The 20,570-nt window shown below is 42.2% G+C and overlaps 1 protein-coding gene across 2 annotated transcripts in view; it reads right to left on the bottom strand.

The window, feature by feature from the left end:
- LOC117412925 (rho GTPase-activating protein 7-like) overlaps nt 1-2,735 on the bottom strand; it is a 32,834-nt gene extending 30,099 nt beyond the window's left edge. For both annotated transcript variants that reach the window (XR_009308255.1, XM_058997231.1), the window contains exon 1: nt 2,167-2,735. Coding sequence is in view for 1 of the 2 variants with exons in the window: in XM_058997231.1 (XP_058853214.1) it covers nt 2,167-2,281 (115 nt within the window). In the remaining variant the exon portion in view is untranslated. The remainder of the gene's footprint in view (nt 1-2,166) is intronic.
- Between the last annotated feature and the right edge of the window lie 17,835 nt (nt 2,736-20,570).

Below are 20,570 nucleotides of genomic sequence, written 5' to 3' on the forward strand. Positions count from 1 at the left end.
ATACATGCTCAGACCACTGCAGAGGCCTCCAGGCTGTCTCGTGGTGCTGAGCTCACCTTGTGCAACAGATTGATTGCTCAGAGCGCTGGGGGACCCTAACACAGAATTGTGCAACATGTCTAGCTAGATATTATCTTTCAATTGGATCTCTTTCTGGGAGCTGTGATTCTAATTGCTTTGAAGAGAGCGTCTGGTTCCAGTCTTCGCTGGTAATGGCAGGCAATGGGAAATAAGTGTGTACTGTAACCCCTAATCCTCTGTTTATTTAAGTACACATTGGAGACAAATACCATCACCATGTATACAGTGTATGTACAAATGTGACAGTGTCCTTGATAAGAAAACAAAGCGAATGTCTTCCTTCCATGTGACATTTGAGGAGGATAGTAACAACTATGACTAAAATATCATGACTGTTTATAAACAGGCATGCGCTCTTCATCATAATCAAAAGCAGAGTAAGGGGCACAGACGTGTAATAACTGGGTAATAACTGGATAACTACCAGCGGCTACTGCTCTTACATTGTTACTACTGGTAGAATATGGGTGCAGTCACATGGGAGGGCCTGTATCAGTGTTACTATGTAATTACATGGTAAGAACATATTCACAAGTTACTGTGAAAGACCGGGAACCACTGGTAATTACAGGGGAATTACACTTTTATTCATGTCACAAGCACCCAAAAAATATCATTAACCCCCCTTTAAAAAAATAAATAAACTAAACTATTAACATGCACTTATGAATATCTATCTATCTATCTATCTATCTATCTATCTATCTATCTATCTATCTATCTATCTATCTATCTATCTATAATTTTACAAATACTTGTGGGCTTCTTCAGTGTCTCACTGCAAAGGAGCTGCAGTTAAGCTAAAGCATTTGGCATTGATTAGGACTGCTTGTGCTTACATCTGAATCATCTGTGGCTATTAGGAAGAAGTTCTGAGCTGTGGCTGCAAGTGATCTCACCTAATGACGCCCACAGGCTGGGAATCAGGAGGGAGAGGTGAGAGGGGGGAGAGGGGGAGGGGGGGGGGGGGCGGCAGATGTTCCTGTAGCCCCTGTGGTCCCTGCTGGGTCCATCTCAATCGTTTCACTTTCTGGAGCCCCCGAATCTCATTTTATAAAAATCTGCAGTCTAACTCCCGGGAGGGTCATTGTGAAAGGGGGTGGGTGAGCTTGTGCAAAAAAACATTGCACAATACGAGAGCTCTTGAGGCACTGCAAAACTTTCTAATTCGTGAGGGAAAGAAATGACCGATTTGAGGAAACATGGTTAGCCTTCAATATGATGGTTTTGTTTATGGGCTTGTTAAACACCAGAATTGGACCAGGGAACTCTTTTAAGTCAGCAGAAGGATTATTTTACAGGACTGTATAAAGTTAATAGCGTTGGTTGTAATAATGGAGTCTCTCTCCCACTGCGTGCACAGGTTTGATTTCTGGATTTCTGGATTTAAAGCCAAAAAATAGCTAGCTATGAGTAAATGAAAACCACATGCTAGATAAAGTCTTTATTTTTGGTCTGGGATATATTTCCATGTTTATTGCCGTTCTGAACTGACACACAATATCCAGCTCAAAGAAGGTACTGTCCTGTGGTTTGAACAACGCAACCCTTATAAAAGTTTTCTGAGGTTTACCATTACACAATCATAACAATGTGCAAGCATGGGAAAAGCATGTTAAACTGTAACATGTCTGTGCAAAATCACCATGGTAACTATTTACAGCAGAGGGAAAGCTCCCAAGAGCTAACTCTGAAAAGACTGAACATCAAAAAATCCCAGTGACTGATAATAATGTAGACAAGGTTTGTCACTTAATCGGTCAAAGGCATGGAGCCTTGCTGGGCTGGAAAACATTTTATAACATAGCTAATAAACTTCAGTATTGGCTATCAAGCTTTTAAAACTTTAAAAATGAATGGACTCACTACTCACTATTTATTTATTAACTTTCTTTCTTTTGCACAGAGGTGACCCCCCTTCAAACTCCTATCACGCTGTTCGGGTACCTTTACCACACGTCATTCACAAGACACAGACAATCCGGTGGCCAGGCTGCACTGCTGGCATATACTGCTTGGATTCTGTTGCACAAAACCTAACTGCTGAAAGGGAGAGAGAATGAGCTGTATGATGTGTTTCCTGACCTGAAAGCCGCTTCTCTCTTGCGCTCTTCCAGAACAGATCCCAAGCCTTGTTGGTGGAGACTTTGATGTGCTCGCTGAACGATCTCCTCAGAGGCAATTTCCCCCGGTTTGCCATTCCCTCAGCGGGGTCCGCTTTCAGCAAATCCCCCAAGTCAACACTTAACTTAATCCATTAAGAGATATCCAAAAAGCCTGGAACGAAAATCAAAAGAAATGCAACACGAGTCGTTGCAGTGGAGCAGCTCCCTCACTGCCTTCCCTGCCTGACACTTCTTGAAAAAAAGTCTCTGTGTAATTTGCTAACACCCTTCTTCTCACTGCAAAAAAAAAGCTTTTTTTTCTCTTCTTTTTTTTTTTCCAGGAAAGCTGGGGTCAGGCCAGGCTGGAAAGGAAATCGCATCCCACTAGGTCCCCCTTGCCTTGGAGCAAAACACAGCCTTGCATCTCAGCTGCCACATTTTATAAACACACTCATTTCTCCCATAGATGGAGTAATAAATAAAAAGAAACTGGAGTCATGGGTTAGGGTGAATACTGAGCGAGTTCCTTCATTGCTAACATTGCTGCACTTCCCCTAGTGCACAGACCAGCTTCTTCCCATTTTGAAGCTATTCATCTGTTAGCTATGAATCCAAATCACTTAAATAAACCCTCTGGCACGTAACATTTGAACCGTTCGACCCACGGCAGTGACCAAGAGTCTGTGTGCAGTGGAAGATGGGGATGAATCAGTTTCATGTCTGTGTGCAGTGGAAGGCTTGGTAGCTATCATGGGGATGAATCAGTTTCATGTCTGTGTGCAGTGGAAGGCTTGGTAGCTATCATGGGGATGAATCAGTTTCATGTCTGTGTGCAGTGGAAGGCTTGGTAGCTATCATGGGGATGAATCAGTTTCATGTCTGTGTGCAGTGGAAGGCTTGGTAGCTATCATGGGGATGAATCAGTTTCATGTCTGTGTGCAGTGGAAGGCTTGGTAGCTGTCATGGGGATGAATCAGTTTCATGTCTGTGTGCAGTGGAAGGCTTGGTAGCTATCGTGGGGATGAATCAGTTTCATGTCTGTGTGCAGTGGAAGGCTTGGTAGCTGTCATGGGGATGAATCAGTTTCATGTCTGTGTGCAGTGGAAGGCTTGGTAGCTATCATGGGGATGAATCAGTTTCATGTCTGTGTGCAGTGGAAGGCTTGGTAGCTATCATGGGGATGAATCAGTTTCATGTCTGTGTGCAGTGGAAGGCTTGGTAGCTATCATGGGGATGAATCAGTTTCATGTCTGTGTGCAGTGGAAGGCTTGGTAGCTGTCATGGGGATGAATCAGTTTCATGTCTGTGTGCAGTGGAAGGCTTGGTAGCTATCGTGGGGATGAATCAGTTTCATGTCTGTGTGCAGTGGAAGGCTTGGTAGCTATCATGGGGATGAATCAGTTTCATGTCTGTGTGCAGTGGAAGGCTTGGTAGCTATCATGGGGATGAATCAGTTTCATGTCTGTGTGCAGTGGAAGGCTTGGTAGCTATCATGGGGATGAATCAGTTTCATGTCTGTGTGCAGTGGAAGGCTTGGTAGCTATCATGGGGATGAATCAGTTTCATGTCTGTGTGCAGTGGAAGGCTTGGTAGCTGTCATGGGGATGAATCAGTTTCATGTCTGTGTGCAGTGGAAGGCTTGGTAGCTATCATGGGGATGAATCAGTTTCATGTCTGTGTGCAGTGGAAGGCTTGGTAGCTATCATGGGGATGAATCAGTTTCATTTGGGGTTATTTGTGCCATGTGGACTGAACATTCCCAAGTGGTTGATTAATTATGATCTTTTACTAACAAATACACAAAAAGTACCAAAAAACAGAACTGAAAATAAAAACAGCCTCACTTTATTCTCAAGCACCTTTTTCTGTTTTTGTTTGTTTGTTTATGAAGTGTTAGTTACTAGGTTACCATCGTGTAAACAAATGAAGTTTGGTTTTGTTAATGGTTGGTTTGTACAGTATGAGGGGTTCTTTATATTCACTCTGTTCTGTTCCCTTTTACAGGATAGAAATGAAACATTATGAGATAGATCTATTGTATAAAGTAGAAACATTAATATTCTCTTTACAAGAGACTGTTATTTGCCCACTAAAAACTCTATTGTTGCATCGCTAATGTAAACAGAAATGCTCTTTCCTATTACTTGCAAAAGATGACTGGATTGGTCCGGAAGAAACATTTAAAATGGAATTAAGAAAGATAAATCTTGTAAATGAAAACAATATCAGCATCTGCTTTGCATTATAGGGATTTTACAAGAACTCCACTAAATTGAGTCAGCTGGGGGGATGGGATTACAAAACAATAGCTTACCCATACATTTCCTTTCTGAATTACTTAGCCCTTATCCGATAATGGGGGTCTGCTGTATCTAATGCATGGAACGAAAGGAGTAATGCTGTGTGTGCGCAAAACAGCCAGACTGATTATACCTGCTACAGCTTTGCAATGCAATCAAAATGTCGAAACCCTGCAAAACACAATGTACTGAGACCTTTCACTGAGCTTTGTGTTCCCTCAGCCGACCACTCTGTAGGCTGTAGTGTGTTAGGAATTGGCATCTCAGCCCACCAGATTGAAGGAAGGGTAAGGACTCGATGTGAACAGCAGAACACCAAAGACAAGTGAAATAAAGTCTGCAGTTCTGAGATGCTTTTGAATGATTTCCTATTTGTTTCCCAAAGCACTGTGTAGCTAAAGAGAATGTTTATCAACACTCTTCAAAAAACAATCCTTAAAACAATCCTCAGAGTTTTGTGAGTCAGGCCCAGCATCCCGAGTCCTCCACAGTGCAGGAACCCGAGGGTCTTTGGAATGAGTATTACTAACTAGGGGGTTGTGTGGTCCAGTGGTTAAAGAAACGGGCTTATAACCAGGAGGTCCCCGGTTCAAATCCCACCTCTGCCACTGACTCATTGTGTGACCCTGAGCAAGTCACTTAACCTCCTTGTGCTCCATCTTTCGGGTGAGACGTAGTTGTAAGTGATTCTGCAGCTGATGCATAGTTCACACACCCTAGTCTTTGTAAGTTGCCTTGGATAAAGGCGTCTGCTAAATAAACAAATAATAATAACTGAGGAAGAAAAACTAAACAAAACAGAAACAACTGTGTCTCGAAGGAACAAAGCAAACTCCAGTTTAAAATAAGAAATGGACAAACACGTGCTGAAATAAAGAAATACCTCCAAAAACAGCATGATTCCTGAAGTGCAAAAGGGATCTTCATTATAAGAAAGAAAAGAACCAAACATTATAAGAAAGAAAAGAACCAAATGTCAAGCGAGGTACTGAAAAGAAAAGCTTTCATCAGCAGGGCAGTTCAGAGTTGAAAAGCTACGCTAGGTCCCGCATCCTTGCGTGCCACAAACGCTAGAAGTGTGATTCCCGTGCTGTCTAATGCAGGTTTGTAACAGCTGAGGAAGGTAAATATGTGTGTGAGATTCCCCCAGCCGGTCAGTTTCACTGTGGGATGAATCAATAGGTAGAGACTGTGGTCTCGGTTGCGTCCGTCCCTCCCTCTCAGGCTCTTGCATTGCATGGTGTTCAGATATGTCTGCCGTGCAGCCTTGTCCTGGTCCACTAGCACATCTGATGCCTGGGTCAGCATGACGGATATCTTCACCCCCCCCCCCCCCCCTACAGCACTGCCTATTATCTGTGTCTCTGGAGACCCAGAGAGACTTGGTGGTTGAGCTCCCTCTTGGCTGCCATGAGGCCGTTCCAAGTGCTGCACATTATCCTCTGTGGAGTCTTTTGTTTTTGTGCTGCTCATAATGCCAGTGGTTATATTCAGTGCAGATGTGTCCTAGTCAGCCCTTGATGCTGGGTTTAGCTATTAATCACAAGCCGTGGTTTCAAATACGAAAGGCACTTCTTTAGTGTGCATTACAAAACCACCACCGAGCTGTGGCTGCAGAAATCTTTTGAGATTACAGCCAGTGTCTTTGGGCTCTATAATGATAATGCATGACTTATTTAAGTTAGTAAGGTTAATAATAATGCTATAAGCACACTTTCTGTAACTACACTTTCATATGTTCATTGCACTGTTTAAATAACACTGCTTTCAACATGACTAAAAGGGTATTTCAGAGTGTGAATAATAGCTAGAACGCTGCTAATTCACCTGAAGATAAGGAGCTTTGTTATCATCCCAGGGCTTGTGTACGCTGTCTATAGGATGCAATTGTCTTGTGATGGATTTGCTGAAATTGCCCAATTCCTTCATTAACTGATTGCAACAGGCAGAAGGCAGTACGTATGGGAGCGGTTCGTATTGAAACAGAGGGCACCAGTGTTTATAAAGTGAAACGGTTAAGCAGAAAGGTTAAAAGCAGTTTTGGATGGCGTGCAGTTCTGACACAGACAGACCAAGCCTGCGGTGAGGAGGACGGGGAAGAAGAAGTGAACCTCTTTCTTCTGCTTTTGTTGCAATAATCGCTGAACAGTCACTATTTATTTTGGTTTAAGCCGCGCACATTTCTTTTGATGAAAGTGCTGAGCAAATTGTTTCCATTAACCTGATAGCACATTATCTCAACACTGTGACTCCTGCAATTTGGAGATATGAAACCAGCTTCGAGCAAAACATATTCGTCAGGTTCTCTATTGCAGTTGTTATCTTTATCTTCTCTAAATACTCTTTGCTATGATGCTAACTGGGAAATAAACAAGCTCAGTTTCAAAGCGCTCTGGCGAGCAGCACACCTGCCGAGACTCGATCAGTCGGGACAGGGCGCTTTTACAGTAGCAATGCACCATTAACTTGTTTTCACAATCATTCACTTCCTTTTTGTTAATAACCATACAAATATTTCATAAGACATTTGTAGTTGTGTCATAAGTGGATCCTAAACTAAAGGTGACCAAAGTTAGGAGCAGGTCTGGAGTCCGGGTGCCTCATGAATGGTGGTCCTAGTCTGGGATAAAGAACCCCCCACAGTCAGTTTTAATCATGATAATGCTTATCGTGTACTGTAATCTGTTTGAGCATCTGATGCCTGACAGCACAGCTTTGGCACAATTGGAGAGCGGATTTTAACAGCAAATGCCTTGATCCCGGAGATATGAATGCGGCACCAGTGAGTCTGACGTTCAGACAGTCTGAGTGTTCTTGTAGGTTGAATGACAAGTCTGTTTGTCAAGAAGCGTGCAAAGCCAAACTTTCCCTGTTCCAAAGAGCCCTGGCCTTATACCTGTACAAGTTTTCCCTGTGTTTTTGCAGTTGTACTATGCTTTCCCATGCATTCACCATAGCGTTCCCTGGACTGCCATGTGTTGTTAATATACTTTACCATACCTGGCTAGTCTTTACAATGCTTACCTATGCTTTATTATGCTTTCACTGTATTACACTTTTATCTGTGGTAAACTTTCTACAGCTTCTCCCGTACACATTCACACGTTTCATTTGAAAAAGTTTCCTGTGTTTAGACTTATTCTTCATGTTACTGTACACTTACCTTTTGTGAACATTGCCACCAATAACCCTTTCCTTAGCCCTATCCTTAGCCCTATCCTTAGCCCTATCCTTAGTCCTATCCTTAGCCCTATCCTTAGTCCTATCCTTAGCCCTATCCTTAGTCCTATCCTTAGCCCTATCCTTAGCCCTATCCTTGTCCTATCCTTAGCCCTATCCTTGTCCTATCCTTAGTCCAATCCTTAGTCCTATCCTTAGCCCTATCCTTAGCCCTAGCCCTAATGCACAGAGTAAGTAAGACTATATGTAAATATACTTTCTAGGAACAGAGAATGCTGCTTTCTCCCCAGCGGATCCATGCTGCCTGGCATCTCAAATCTCAATCTGCTATGGTGTCTGCCTTTTCTCAGCTGGATCTGAAAGCCATTTCTATCACAGGGGCCAGTTAATGATAAATACATGAAAACCACGCCGGGATGTTTTGGACTTTTAGCTAATTTGTTCCAGCAGTCAGCTTGTGCCTGCTTACAGAGCTTTACGATTGTTTGTTGAAAAGTTCATGATAATTGCAGTTAATGGCATAATCAGATCTAAGTTTCTGCAAGCCTATTATTGCTATTATTATGATGATGATGACTCATAGCAACTGTTCTTGGCGTACTTGACTTTGTTTTGCAATCAGAAACATCTCTTGGTATTTGTCATGTGTATCACAATGAACAGACATCTGTAGTATGTGAGAGAACGTGGTCTTCATTCCTGTCAACCATTCTCTATAATAATATGATAAACAGATAGATCGCTTTTCACTTTAGTACTGTATGGTGCTTGTCATCACTTCAAGTGATTCTGGGTTCAGTTTCCCCCCAAGACTGTGTTTGAAAAAGAAAATCTCTAAATATGTCTTCACCTGGCTCTGAGAATGTTCTGATCTTGTCTGGAGTACCATATGTGACAATGTGACTCTTCAGCAAAACACACAGAGAATAAAAGGGGAATGTGATGAGGAAGGCTGTTGAATCTCCAGACGAGCTCAAATCCTGGTGAAGATGAATCTCCAGACGAGCTCAAAGCCTGGTGAAGATGAATCTCTGGACGAGCTCAAAGTCTGGTGAAGATGAATCTCCGGACGAGCTCAAAGTCTGGTGAAAATGAATCTCCAGACGAGCTCAAAGCCTAGTGAAGATGAATCTCCAGACGAGCTCAAAGCCTGGTGAAGATGAATCTACAGACGAGCTCAAAGCCTGGTGAAGATGAATCTCCAGACGAGCTCAAAGCCTGGTGAAGATGAATCTACAGACGAACTCAAAGCCTGGTGAAGATGAATCTCCAGACGAGCTCAAAGCCTGGTGAAGATGAATCTCCAGACGAGCTCAAAGCCTGGTGAAGATGAATCTACAGACGAACTCAAGCCTGGTGAAGATGAATCTCCAGACGAGCTCAAAGCCTGGTGAAGATGAATCTCCAGACGAGCTCAAAGCCTGGAAAGACAGACTCAATGACATTTTTTTGGAACAACAAAACCCAGAAGCACTTGGAATGATGGCAAGCACATTCAGTCCAATGGAAATGTACACAGTGTCCTTGTTCCTGTACTTTCAGGGTTTGGTTCAATTATCCAGAAATCTATGCTTTGTGTGTAAGTAAATACAGAAACAGCTCTGCCTTGCCAAGTCCTTCTTGATTATGAAACACTTAGGTTTACAATCTCCCAGCCAGGATGTTATTTACAAAAAGCCACAGGACTCTCCCAGGTATCTCCCTGGAGTGCCATTTCTTTCGAGCAAACATTAATCAAACTTCCGCATCATAAAAAGCCTCATAAGGAACGTATTAGAAAGCCAAGCAATGGCAATTCAGATGACAATAGCTGTTTCATAGCAGCTTGCAGGGTTGTATAATGAACTCTTTCTGATTATAATACGCTAGGATTTCTTGGTATTTCATAAATCATACTTATGAAGAATGCGGCTATAAACAGGTCTCTTAAACCTCCCTGTGATTGCATGCTTGTTAATTCAGCACTTCCTCTTTGGCAATGAAGACTCAACAACCTGTGATTTTGTGAAGAAACAGGGGTTTGTGGGCCAGCTGCCTGCTGGCAGTGTTACTGCATTCCAACTTGCATACAGGTACCGTATACTAAGACACCATCTGGACATGGGCACTAATACATATATACACCAATGCCACCTGATGGACATTTAACTCATAATGACACTCAGAAAATGAGAAGACATTACACATTTGTGAAAGGCATAGCATCTAGTAAGAGAATCGAATCCTCTTACTGTCAATGACATGAGAATCACACAAAAAATAAAGCAGGCTGTTTTGTTGTAATCGAGATCAAGAGACCAATTGAACATTGTGGGGGGACTTTTCAATTTGTAAAAACAGATTTCCAACAGTGTGAATTCAAGAGAGAGAGAGAGAGAGAGAGAGAGAGAGAGAGAGAGAGAGAGAGAGAGAGAGTTTACTCTGAAATACACACTCTGCTGGCAGTGGGTTTAATGCTTCGCTCAGAGGTGTCCGAGGCTGCTGAGGCGACTGTTTATCAGTGAGCCCCCAGGAGCAAAACCATCTGCAACCGCTGTGTCAGAAAGCACAAAGGATGCAGCATCAACCCCCCCCCCCCCAAAAAGCTTGGTTATTTGTTTTGACTGGAATGCAATTTTGTAAAATAAACATGTAAGGTTTAAGCCATTCCTTCTTGTGCTGTATACACAGTGCAATTTCACTCCAGTGAAGATGGTTCAGTATTCTTTAGAAGCAGGGCTTCTAAACAGCAATGTCACTAGCATGGGGATTCAAAAAAAACAAGAGCTGTGTACTGCAGAGCACTGAGGAATAAATCCCAGCCATAGGCTTGCTGGAGAACAGTTTGCAAAAGTATGACATAGTATAACATGCAGCTCCTGTGTGAAACTGAGCAGCCTCGTGTAACATGAGCCTGCTGTATAAAACACCTTCGTATACGAGATAGAATGCCATTACTGGAGTGTAGTGTGCCCCTCTTACAACACACAACATATAACCACAGAGAGAGTGAGGGAGGCTGGAGAATTAGGGAAACAAGTGCGTAACATATTCAAATAAATGACGGCACGCTGGCTCTGCTTGCTCAGAAACATTCTCCTGTCTGCTGCAGCGGCTAAGTGAAAGAACTAAATGCAATTATATGAGAAGAAGATCCATATCTACAACTGATGCTCTTCCCTCCCTGCTTTTCTCATGCTTCCCGTCCGCTCTCTGTGTTCCGCTGTTGCTATGAATACCGGTCCGCTCTGATGTGCTTTAATCACTGGGCGGGAGGGAGGAAGAAAAGGAAACAAAACTGAGCAAACGCCTCCCTAATGTGCTCCCCCAGAGGTGCTCTCTGTGAGCTAATCTTGATCTTTCTTTGGAGCACTTTCTTTCAGTAGTTCTTTCTGGTTTTGGAAGTGGTTAAATATGCTTGATGTTTACGCAATTGGCTCTAACATTGAAAGTAAGTTCCCTGCCTGAACCACCGCTTTGCTTAAATCTCTCTGCCCAAAAACGTCAAGGACTGGATGTGCTGGAGGTCAGGCTACCCTTTACGCATCCAGGGTAGGATAGCCATGGAAAGTTGCCCGGAGCGAAGTGGAGAAAGCTTGCCCTGCTGTTGCAGATGCAGCTCTGTGTCTTTAGCAGAAAGGGAGGACTTCAGTCTGCTGCTTTCACACCACTTACTGTACATGCATCGCACTATATAAAAAACACTGGCAGGCCAGCTCCTTAGCCATTTAAACATTTGAAACATGTCCACCAATCTGTCACTCTGACCACAGCCAAACCTCTGGGCATCTTGCTGCCACTCTGCTCTCCACAGCTCGGATTTGTAATGCAGCTCCATGCCAATCACTGTGGCACAAAGACAGCGTTCATGTGTGCCTGCTATTAGCTTCTATTAATCCAACCCTGAGGGAAATCACCGTCTTTCACCCACTGCTTCTCCACATACTGTTAACTCAATTATAACGTTATGTCATTTTAAATGGGCCTGTACTTTGCACACAAAATGAGATCTGGGATTCGGTCATTATGCTTTTCATGTTAATATATTTCTATTTCATCATCGCTGCAGTGGTCCCTTGCTGTGTGTGCGCATGGTTCAAACTGAGACACAGTAAGAATGTGCAACACTGTCGATCTGTAGAGACAGACAGCCAGTAGATACCGTACACACAGGGTACAGTAAGTGGAGCCCAACTCTGTACTAAACACCTGACTAGACCTGTAGTGTTTCTGCAATACAGGAATTCTTCAGCAGTGACAACAGTAACGATCACTCCTAACATCTAATTAGGGTGCGATTTTATAAAGAACAAAATCCACATCGCATCCGACCTAAACCTACAAAACATTCCTAGACGGAAACAATGCTCAGAAGTGAATCAGTAGTTAACAGGATCAAGGGTGCTCTGGCTGGCCTGTTCCACTAGTTTCTATTGAATGCACACAAAATAATATTTCACTGACCGAAGCAAACTGGGGTACTGTTGCAGCGGCAGCAGGTACTGAAGCACGGATTTTACCAGCGAAGCATAAAACACCAGGTTACAAGAATACCTGGGCTCTCTTTGGGGGCGGCATTGCACACTGATAAAAAAAAATGTGAACCTGTCACAGAAGAGAAGCCTGGGACCTAGACATTTTCAAAGCACACACAGACCTGCAATGTCAGCGTTTCGCATCAGCAATTGGAGCATGACTCTTACATTTCGATTCTCCAGTTTCAAGGTTGGTTAAGGAGCAAGGTTCATAGACTGCAATAGCAGAATATTCCCTAGTCACAGAGGCTGCTAAATGCACTCTTGAAAGTATAAATAGCTGGATGGGAGCACAGCAGCCTTGGTAGCTGAAGAAACAGCAGCATGCTTAATGCTGTAGATGGGAACAGCAGGAAAACACTCAGCGTTTCATATGCAGCCTTGTCCTACTGCAATTAGCTCTCAACAGCCCTGTGGTCTGACTTGAAAATGGCTGGACTGAACTGAAGGGTCAACCCAGGAGTATTAACCACACATGTTTTGTTCAGTAAAATTAAACTGCTGATGTTACAAAGTACACAACAACTCGTAATGTTCATTCAAGGACTCAAAAGGGTAAGGGCTCAAGCACAACGTTATTTTAAACTTCTGAAACATTAGCAGTGTCTGTTCTGTTTGGACAAAAAAGAAAGCAGAGCAAACTTTCCCATGGAGCAAAAAGTTTGGTTAATCTGAGTTTTCAGGAAATTTACCAAGATGTATGAACAGCAGGCTTTAGCTTGTGATTAATGTACACAGCGAGATTGTCCTGCAACTCTGTATTTGCTTTATAATATCTATTCTTCCTCTCCCTTCGTGATGGTTTTGGGTTAAAGTTCCCCGGAATATACTTAGTACATTAATCATGGACGTACCGGAGTGAAACTCTAATAATGGCTTCATAAAAACCTTCTGCTGCTCAGCTTTTTTACTCCGCAGACAGGACTCTTGTAATTAATGTTACAGCCGGAGGAACCATGGGTTTGTTTACTGCGATACGGGCTATCTAAGTATTCCCTCGAGTCGCCTTTTTAATATAACTCAGAAGTTTTCCATAAATCAGGGAATTATTTAAAGGAAATAATCTATCAGGAGAACGTTCCGAAGGCACTGACAATCTATCAGGAGAACGTTCCGAAGGCACTGACAATCTATCAGGAGAACGTTCCGAAGACACTGACAATCTATCAGGAGAACGTTCCGAAGGCACTGACAATCTATCGGGAGAACGTTCCGAAGGCACTGACAATCTATCGGGAGAACGTTCCGAAGGCACTGACAATCTATCAGGAGAACGTTCCGAAGGCACTGACAATCTATCAGGAGAAAGTTCCGAAGGCACTGATAATCTAACATTGTGAGTTAAAGGTATGATGGGCAGCTCAGTGATATGAAACACACTCTGCATGCATTGAGCAAGCAGCTAAGAGAACAGATTATACCCATGAACCCACAAGCACAGACTGGGTGGTACGTTACCAGGGCTCAGTTAAAACCAGCATGGGCTTGCTTCATAGTCACATGGGTATCAGGGACTAAATCAAACCAAGCCACTTGCATTGACAGCTACCTGAAAGGACTCTGTTCATCCTGCTGGGCTGGGAGGCCCTGGGACTGTGTTCAGGCTGTTACTCACCCTGGAATGAGTAATTCAATTAAACAATAAGAAGTGTGTGCAATTTGAGAGGGAGGCTCTGTCTTTAGCAATTCTGTGCTGTCTTTCTGGAGCGGCTTGGTTTGGCAGGAGTGGAGTGTTTTTCCAGGACTCTCAGTTGAAGTGCTCTTGTTTCTATGCTTTGGCATCCTGCATGATGATGAACATCCTCATCATTTATAGAGGCTGAGCAGTCATTTATTATTCGAGACGTCCAAGAAAACAATTAGCAGTGTAGTAATGAAACCATCCATCAGCACTCAACCATAAGATATATATGGTAGTGCTGAAAAAAGAAACTCAGGAATACATTTAGAAACATTTCGATAAGACGAGAAGCCTTTCTCAGTGGCTTTAAATTTGATTAAACAATCACATGATCATCTAAACATGAGGGTTCCCAAAATGAAGTTGGGATTCATAGGCATGCTCATGGTAGCACTGGTGGCCTCTCTCTTCAGGCGTGGGATGTTTTTAAGCAAAGAGGGACACATTCAGATCTGATTGAGGTGCAGTGCAGGCGTGGCCTCCCGGTTTAACAGAGAACATCTTAAAATCTGCCTAATATATGATGCATGACTTTTAGGACACCCAGTAGTTTACCTTTATTTATTTTTCAAGAGTCACGGTTGATAGGCTGAGGGAGTTTCCTCATGTAAAGGGTAAGTTCCTGTTTTGAACAAAGTCAAAGAGCAGCAAGTACCAGTATATTGTAGCAGGTAGGCACTCCAGTATTGAGAAGACAGGATGGGACAAGGCAAGACAGAACCCGAATGTCAGGATTCACATGTGAGCGCCCCAGTATTGAGAAGACAGGATGGGACAAGGCAAGGCAAGGGATTCACAAAGACGGGGCTCTGCTTTGCTTTGTCAACGGAGCTCAGGCAGACTCTGATTTTAAAGAATTTGCAGATCATTTGCATTTACGTGACTTCAGTAAAGATAACATTATTTCTGCTAAGAAATAAATAATAATCAGGGTACGGTTTACAAATTCTGAAACTTTAGATTTAGTGTTTTGTAATATTTCTATGAGAAACGAGCCCCTTCACTGGCGGACTGCCTGATATTTTGATCAGTACACTCCTAAACCCCCTTTGAAGTGTTTCTAACGGGATCACATGCTTTGAAGAAATAGTTTTTGTTTATTATTATTTAGGATTAAATGAGGTAAGCCCCATGGGCCTCGAATGAGCATCTTATTCCAGTGCTGTGTCTGTGTAGCACATGTGGAGATTGTAATCCTGAAGGATATGACTTCACATGTGCCTACTGGCGCTTCAGTTGATCAACATGTTTCAGAGTGTACACAGAAAGACAGCATATATATGCATTCTCTTCCTGGAAAACACAACTTTGCCCGAGCGGTTTAGAGGTCTAAGTAGTTTGTTGACAGTCCTATTGGAAACAATATCTGGGTCCTTGTTTCTGACAGGCATTACAACACTGTTCACAAAGCCTTGTGATCACTGCCTTACTGAACAGGTCATCATTGAAGATCAGCTGAAACAGGCACACATTTCCGAGGGCACGTTGGGAACTGAAACCTCTGTTTTCTGAGCTCGATGAACACTTGAGTTTGCACCGCGAGAAACACGCAAGCGCACAGGGTCACAGCAATCAAGACAAAGAGAACGTAAGCAGAGCTGTAATTGAGGAGCGATGGGGTCTGGGCCATGTTAAACAAATGAAGGACCTGAAGCATGCTCCCAATATATTGTTCAAATGTCAAATCAAGATCCATAATCAAGCTGGAATTCCAAACAGCCAGCCTTGAACTCGATGCCACATAGTTACTGACTGCACAGCACCGTTACTGACTAAGGCTTGATTACGTCATTATTTGCCACAGGCTGGAGAGAACCCATGCATTCAGATTCCATCCGGGTACCACACTTAGATTTCCTCATGATGCTGTGGATGTAGGTCCTGGAAATCAGCTGCTCAGCTGCGTTACTCTATCTGACTACCAAGCAGCTCTCCAGAATATGTTTTGGATGCTTCCACGTTGCACTGTATGAATCCCTGCGGCAATTAAGACAATATTGATGCAATGCAAATGCATGGAAATAACATCCTAATTCATGAAGACAACTCTGAAAGCCTTGTTTACTGGCCCCTGGACCGAGGTGGCAAGCCAGAGTGATTCAGTCATGTGCAATGGGTTCCTCTGCCAATCCCAAGCCACATCTGGACTGAAAGGGCTTGTGTTCTCTAATTAGTTCAAATAAAGGCTCCCTTAGGAAGTGAGGTAATGGATTATTGATCACAGATGTGGAAAACACTGCTATGCAAGCTTAGAGTGGAAGGATAATCATTTAGAAAATAATATATCCTTTTAAAACAAAAACTAAACAAAACCAAAAAAATAAATAAATAAAATGTTCCACTGGCACATACTGTATAGGACTTTCCAAATCCCTGTTTGGATAGGGAAACTGTTTTTGATGTTGAATGACAGCCCAGATGCGTTTGTCTGCAAGGTTCAGTTTCCCTGGTTTGTCATGCTGGGGATTGTAAATAGAAACACTGTTGGTTGTGTAGGTGTGCATTCTCAGGGGTAGCATGGATCACATTCACTGCCTCTCTGAACCAGCAAGCCCTGTTTGGATTAAAATCACCAAGAATGAAAGTATTTACATTGCCTGCAATGCTGAGAGAAATAACAAACCTCAATGCCATCCCCAAACAGTTCAACAATAAAGGGGAGCTGTCCTGAGCCATCAACATGCCTGGCCATGCTCTGCACATCTGTTTAAAACAAGGCTGACAGCCCTTGTACAGTAATATTCTGCAGTAGTAAAATGCTGGCAACTCCCCTTGTGAAAGTCATGCTATTGAGAGAGAAGTTCTTTTTAGCGATAGTTTGTTAATCTCACTGCACCCCCTACTGACAGACTGCAATACCCAGGAACCTCTGGACCCTTACGTTGCAGAAATAACAGCCATCCTTCAAGGACAACGTGATCATATGTATATGAATAGGACATTTATGTATTTATTCATTCTTTAAACAGGAATATAAACCCTTTGAATCCGAGGCCTCATTTACCAGTGTCCTGGCAAGATGACCAGAAACAGAGAGCAGCAGTAATTTGACATCCTTAAAAAATGACATCCCTCTAAAAGACAAGATCATCATACATTCAATCTGGGATCAGAAACATGACATCATTACAAGTTTCTTACTGCTTACCATATTCTTTAACACTAGGCATTCGCCACAAGGATGGGCTGCGGTAAGTTTAATGCTAATCCACTGCAGTGTGATCTGCATAAAGTCACAGACTCCAGATGTGACATTCAGTGGCAAACGATTATAGCTCCAGTCTTCTATAACTAGTGAGAGATTTATTTTTCTGACTTGAAGATTAAAGATGCATTAATGACTTCATGACTTGACTGTTTTCCTGCTTGTGTGCGCTGGAGATTAGAAACGCACACAGTGTGCAGTATCTCAGCATGAGCCCTTGATGCATTTGATTTGTGTGTCAACGCAATTTACCTCCAGAGAAAATTATATCAAGATGTGTCCATCACATTCGCTTCACGGCCAGTGCAGCTGCAGGCTCATTTAACAGGAGCTTGCTTTTGTGATAAAGATAGACAGTCCTTAATGTTTCTGGAATCACATGTCCTACATGAGGCTAAGAGGTGTCTTCACAATTACAAAGGACTGCAAATCTGAACAAAATGCGAAACACTGTAAACAATCTCTTATAAAAAACAGGGAAGGACAGGAGTGAGAGATTTGCTAACGGAGGACTGCACACGTATGCAGTTGATGTTTGCTGCTGTTTCAGGCACATCGCCAGTGCAAACTTCAATTTTATTTTTTTTGAAAGCCACATACAGTAGTGTGCATATGTATTAGGAAACCCCATCCTTCTGTTTTTCTGATTTGCTGTGCATTTAAAATCAAACCCCTGGAACCGAAAATCCGGGAAATTGTCAAAATAGGCAAATGAGTGATTGTCTAATTGAATTGATGACTTTAACAGACCACACATAAAGTAAAATAGTTAGAGAAAAGGAACATGCAGCCACACGTGGTAAAACGCAGGAGACTTTTTAGAAGTTGTTTAAGATGCCTAATGAAAGCACAAAGTGGTCTCACATTTCCACATTAAGTGTATTTGTATTTTTTAAAATATATATTAACTGGTAAAATAATGAACGAAACCCTGGCACAACACTAGCTCTGCCTGTATATATCAAATACTTTTCCTTTGCCAGCTTCTCTATTCAATATAATTCAGATTTCCATTCAGTCCAGATATGTACAGTATGTTATATCATTTGGGGAGGCTTCGTCCTGATTGAGTCGTCCGCTTGATACTAAATGCAGGTTAATGAATTGGGAAGTAAAATGCCCCAAAACAAACAAACATAAAGTGATGCATTTTAAGAGAACATGCCATCTTAATGTCCTCACATTTTCCAGTTCAGGAGCGGTGCGGTTTTGTGTATAATAATTTGCAGTCCGCTGCCCAGCGAGAAGTGCTGCACTGCAGAATGGCTTTATAATGGGCGTAATGATGCCTTGCTTAAATATGCAATTTGCTGCTATTTTGTAGTCAAGCATAATTAGCTCAGTGGGCATTTAACACGTCATGAATCTAAGTATCATAAAGCTTCCTTCACTCCTTGAATGGTGAATCTCCCTGTAACCACACGCACACTGGAAGGCAATCGGCTTTTGAAGGCCAGTACTGCATTGCTGTTTGCATTGTAATTACAAAGCTAGATGAAGCACAAGTGAACACTGTAGTGTATAGCAGGAATGTAAAGAATGTATTTAAAAAGGAACACACGACGGTGCAGTGGATTTTTCCAACGCTGGAGATCTGGACAGGGTGACCGGCTAGACAGTATTCAGCTCAGTCTCACTTCCAGGCTGCTCGTTGAAATGGAACCCACACCGAGATTATGTGTTCTGCATATTCTGATCGTAACGCTTGGTTTGGTTTGGTTGCTGTAGTTCAGGTTATATAGTGTGGTCACAAGAGCCCTGACAGCAGGAAACAGAGCCATCACTGTTCTCTTAACAAGTTAACCTAATGCCTTATATGAACTGAGAAGTGTGTTTCCTACAGCGCTAAACGTATCTGCATTGAATGGCGGATACAGCCAAGGCACAAGGCTATTCAAAACAATAGTGCTTTTTATTCACACGGATTTGAGTCCAAGTTACACCTTGGTAACAGCTGCAAACCAGTGGATTCGATTCAGAGTCAATGCAATGGATTTGATTCAGAGTCAATGCAATGGATTCGATTCAGAGTCAATGCAATGGATTCGATTCAGAGTCAATGCAATGGATGTGTGTGCATGTACTGTGTAACCAATGTTTTGTGGACCATTAATTCATAATAAAGCACACAATAACATGAAACATGGAAGGCAAAGCGTGCCACATACAGGTAACTAAGTTATCATCCATGCCATTGATTTAAATAAAATAAGCACTGGGGGCACCACAATGATCCCTCTTCCTTTTTTCATTTAAATTTGCACAGATATGCATCTTAAATCAGTGTGCTTTTAATAGTAATTTTTATTAATACGTTTACAAGATTGCAACTCAATTTATAAATACAAACTTTTTATACAGAAAGTATAATACATTTCAAATATTAACTGACACGTTTCAAAGCATTTCTGCAATGCTTTGAAATAGTTTATTTTGCATAGAATGTGCAAGGATCCTTTATAAAAATGATTAAAATTGATGATTGACTTGGCTATGCAAAAATGTGTAAAACTTTTAGGAACATTTGAGTGATCAGATTACAGTTCATGTGTGAAAACCAGATGCTTTCACAAGGTTGCTAATTTACACAGATATCTGGTAAAGTTTCTCCAGGAAATCATACTGTACACTGAACACATTTTTGCAAAGCCAGTTCAAAATAAATTCAAAATTTCATTCACACATTAATGAAAAAAAACATGCTTTAGCAAAACAAACAAAAATAACCTCGTTGTTGCGGGTCTTATCTCAAACGCTTCTGCTTCCACCGATGTTTTCTACATTTTTGTCTGAGAGGATCAGCACTCACCCATTTTGTGCTCTGTGATTCTGGTGCTACATGAACAGCAGCTTAAAGCCCAAAAACAAGAAGTGTATTCTCAACATGTCAATCAATTCTGTGAACAAAGTATCACTCAGACTCGCACCAGGGAATGCAAGGTTATCTGAGCTCCACTGCAACACACACCCAGACCGACAGAGGCTTTTATATTTACTGGAACTGACAAACAAAAACACACACACACACCCAGACCGACAGAGGCTTTTATATTCACTGGAACTGACAAACAAACACACACACACCCAGACCGACAGAGGCTTTTATATTCACTGGAACTGACAAACAAACAAACACAAAAACACAAAAGAAAGGACAGCAAAGCGTTCCCGTGAAAGCATATCAGCATGTCTTATAACCTGTGCCACTGTATAAAGAGCTGTCTTATAACCTGTGTCACTGTATAAAGAGCTGTCTTATAACCTGTGCCACTGTATAAAGAGCTGTCTTATAACCTGTGTCACTGTATAAAGAGCTGTCTTATAACCTGTGCCACTGTATAAAGAGCTGTCTATAACCTGTGCCACTGTATAAAGAGCTGTCTTATAACCTGTGTCACTGTATAAAGAGCTGTCTTATAACCTGTGCCACTGTATAAAGAGCTGTCTTATAACCTGTGCCTCAATTCACTCAGGCTGTTTATAAGAGTGTATAAGAACACAATC

The sequence above is a fragment of the Acipenser ruthenus genome, chromosome 23 (assembly GCF_902713425.1).
Source record: "Acipenser ruthenus chromosome 23, fAciRut3.2 maternal haplotype, whole genome shotgun sequence".
NCBI lineage: Eukaryota > Metazoa > Chordata > Actinopteri > Acipenseriformes > Acipenseridae > Acipenser > Acipenser ruthenus.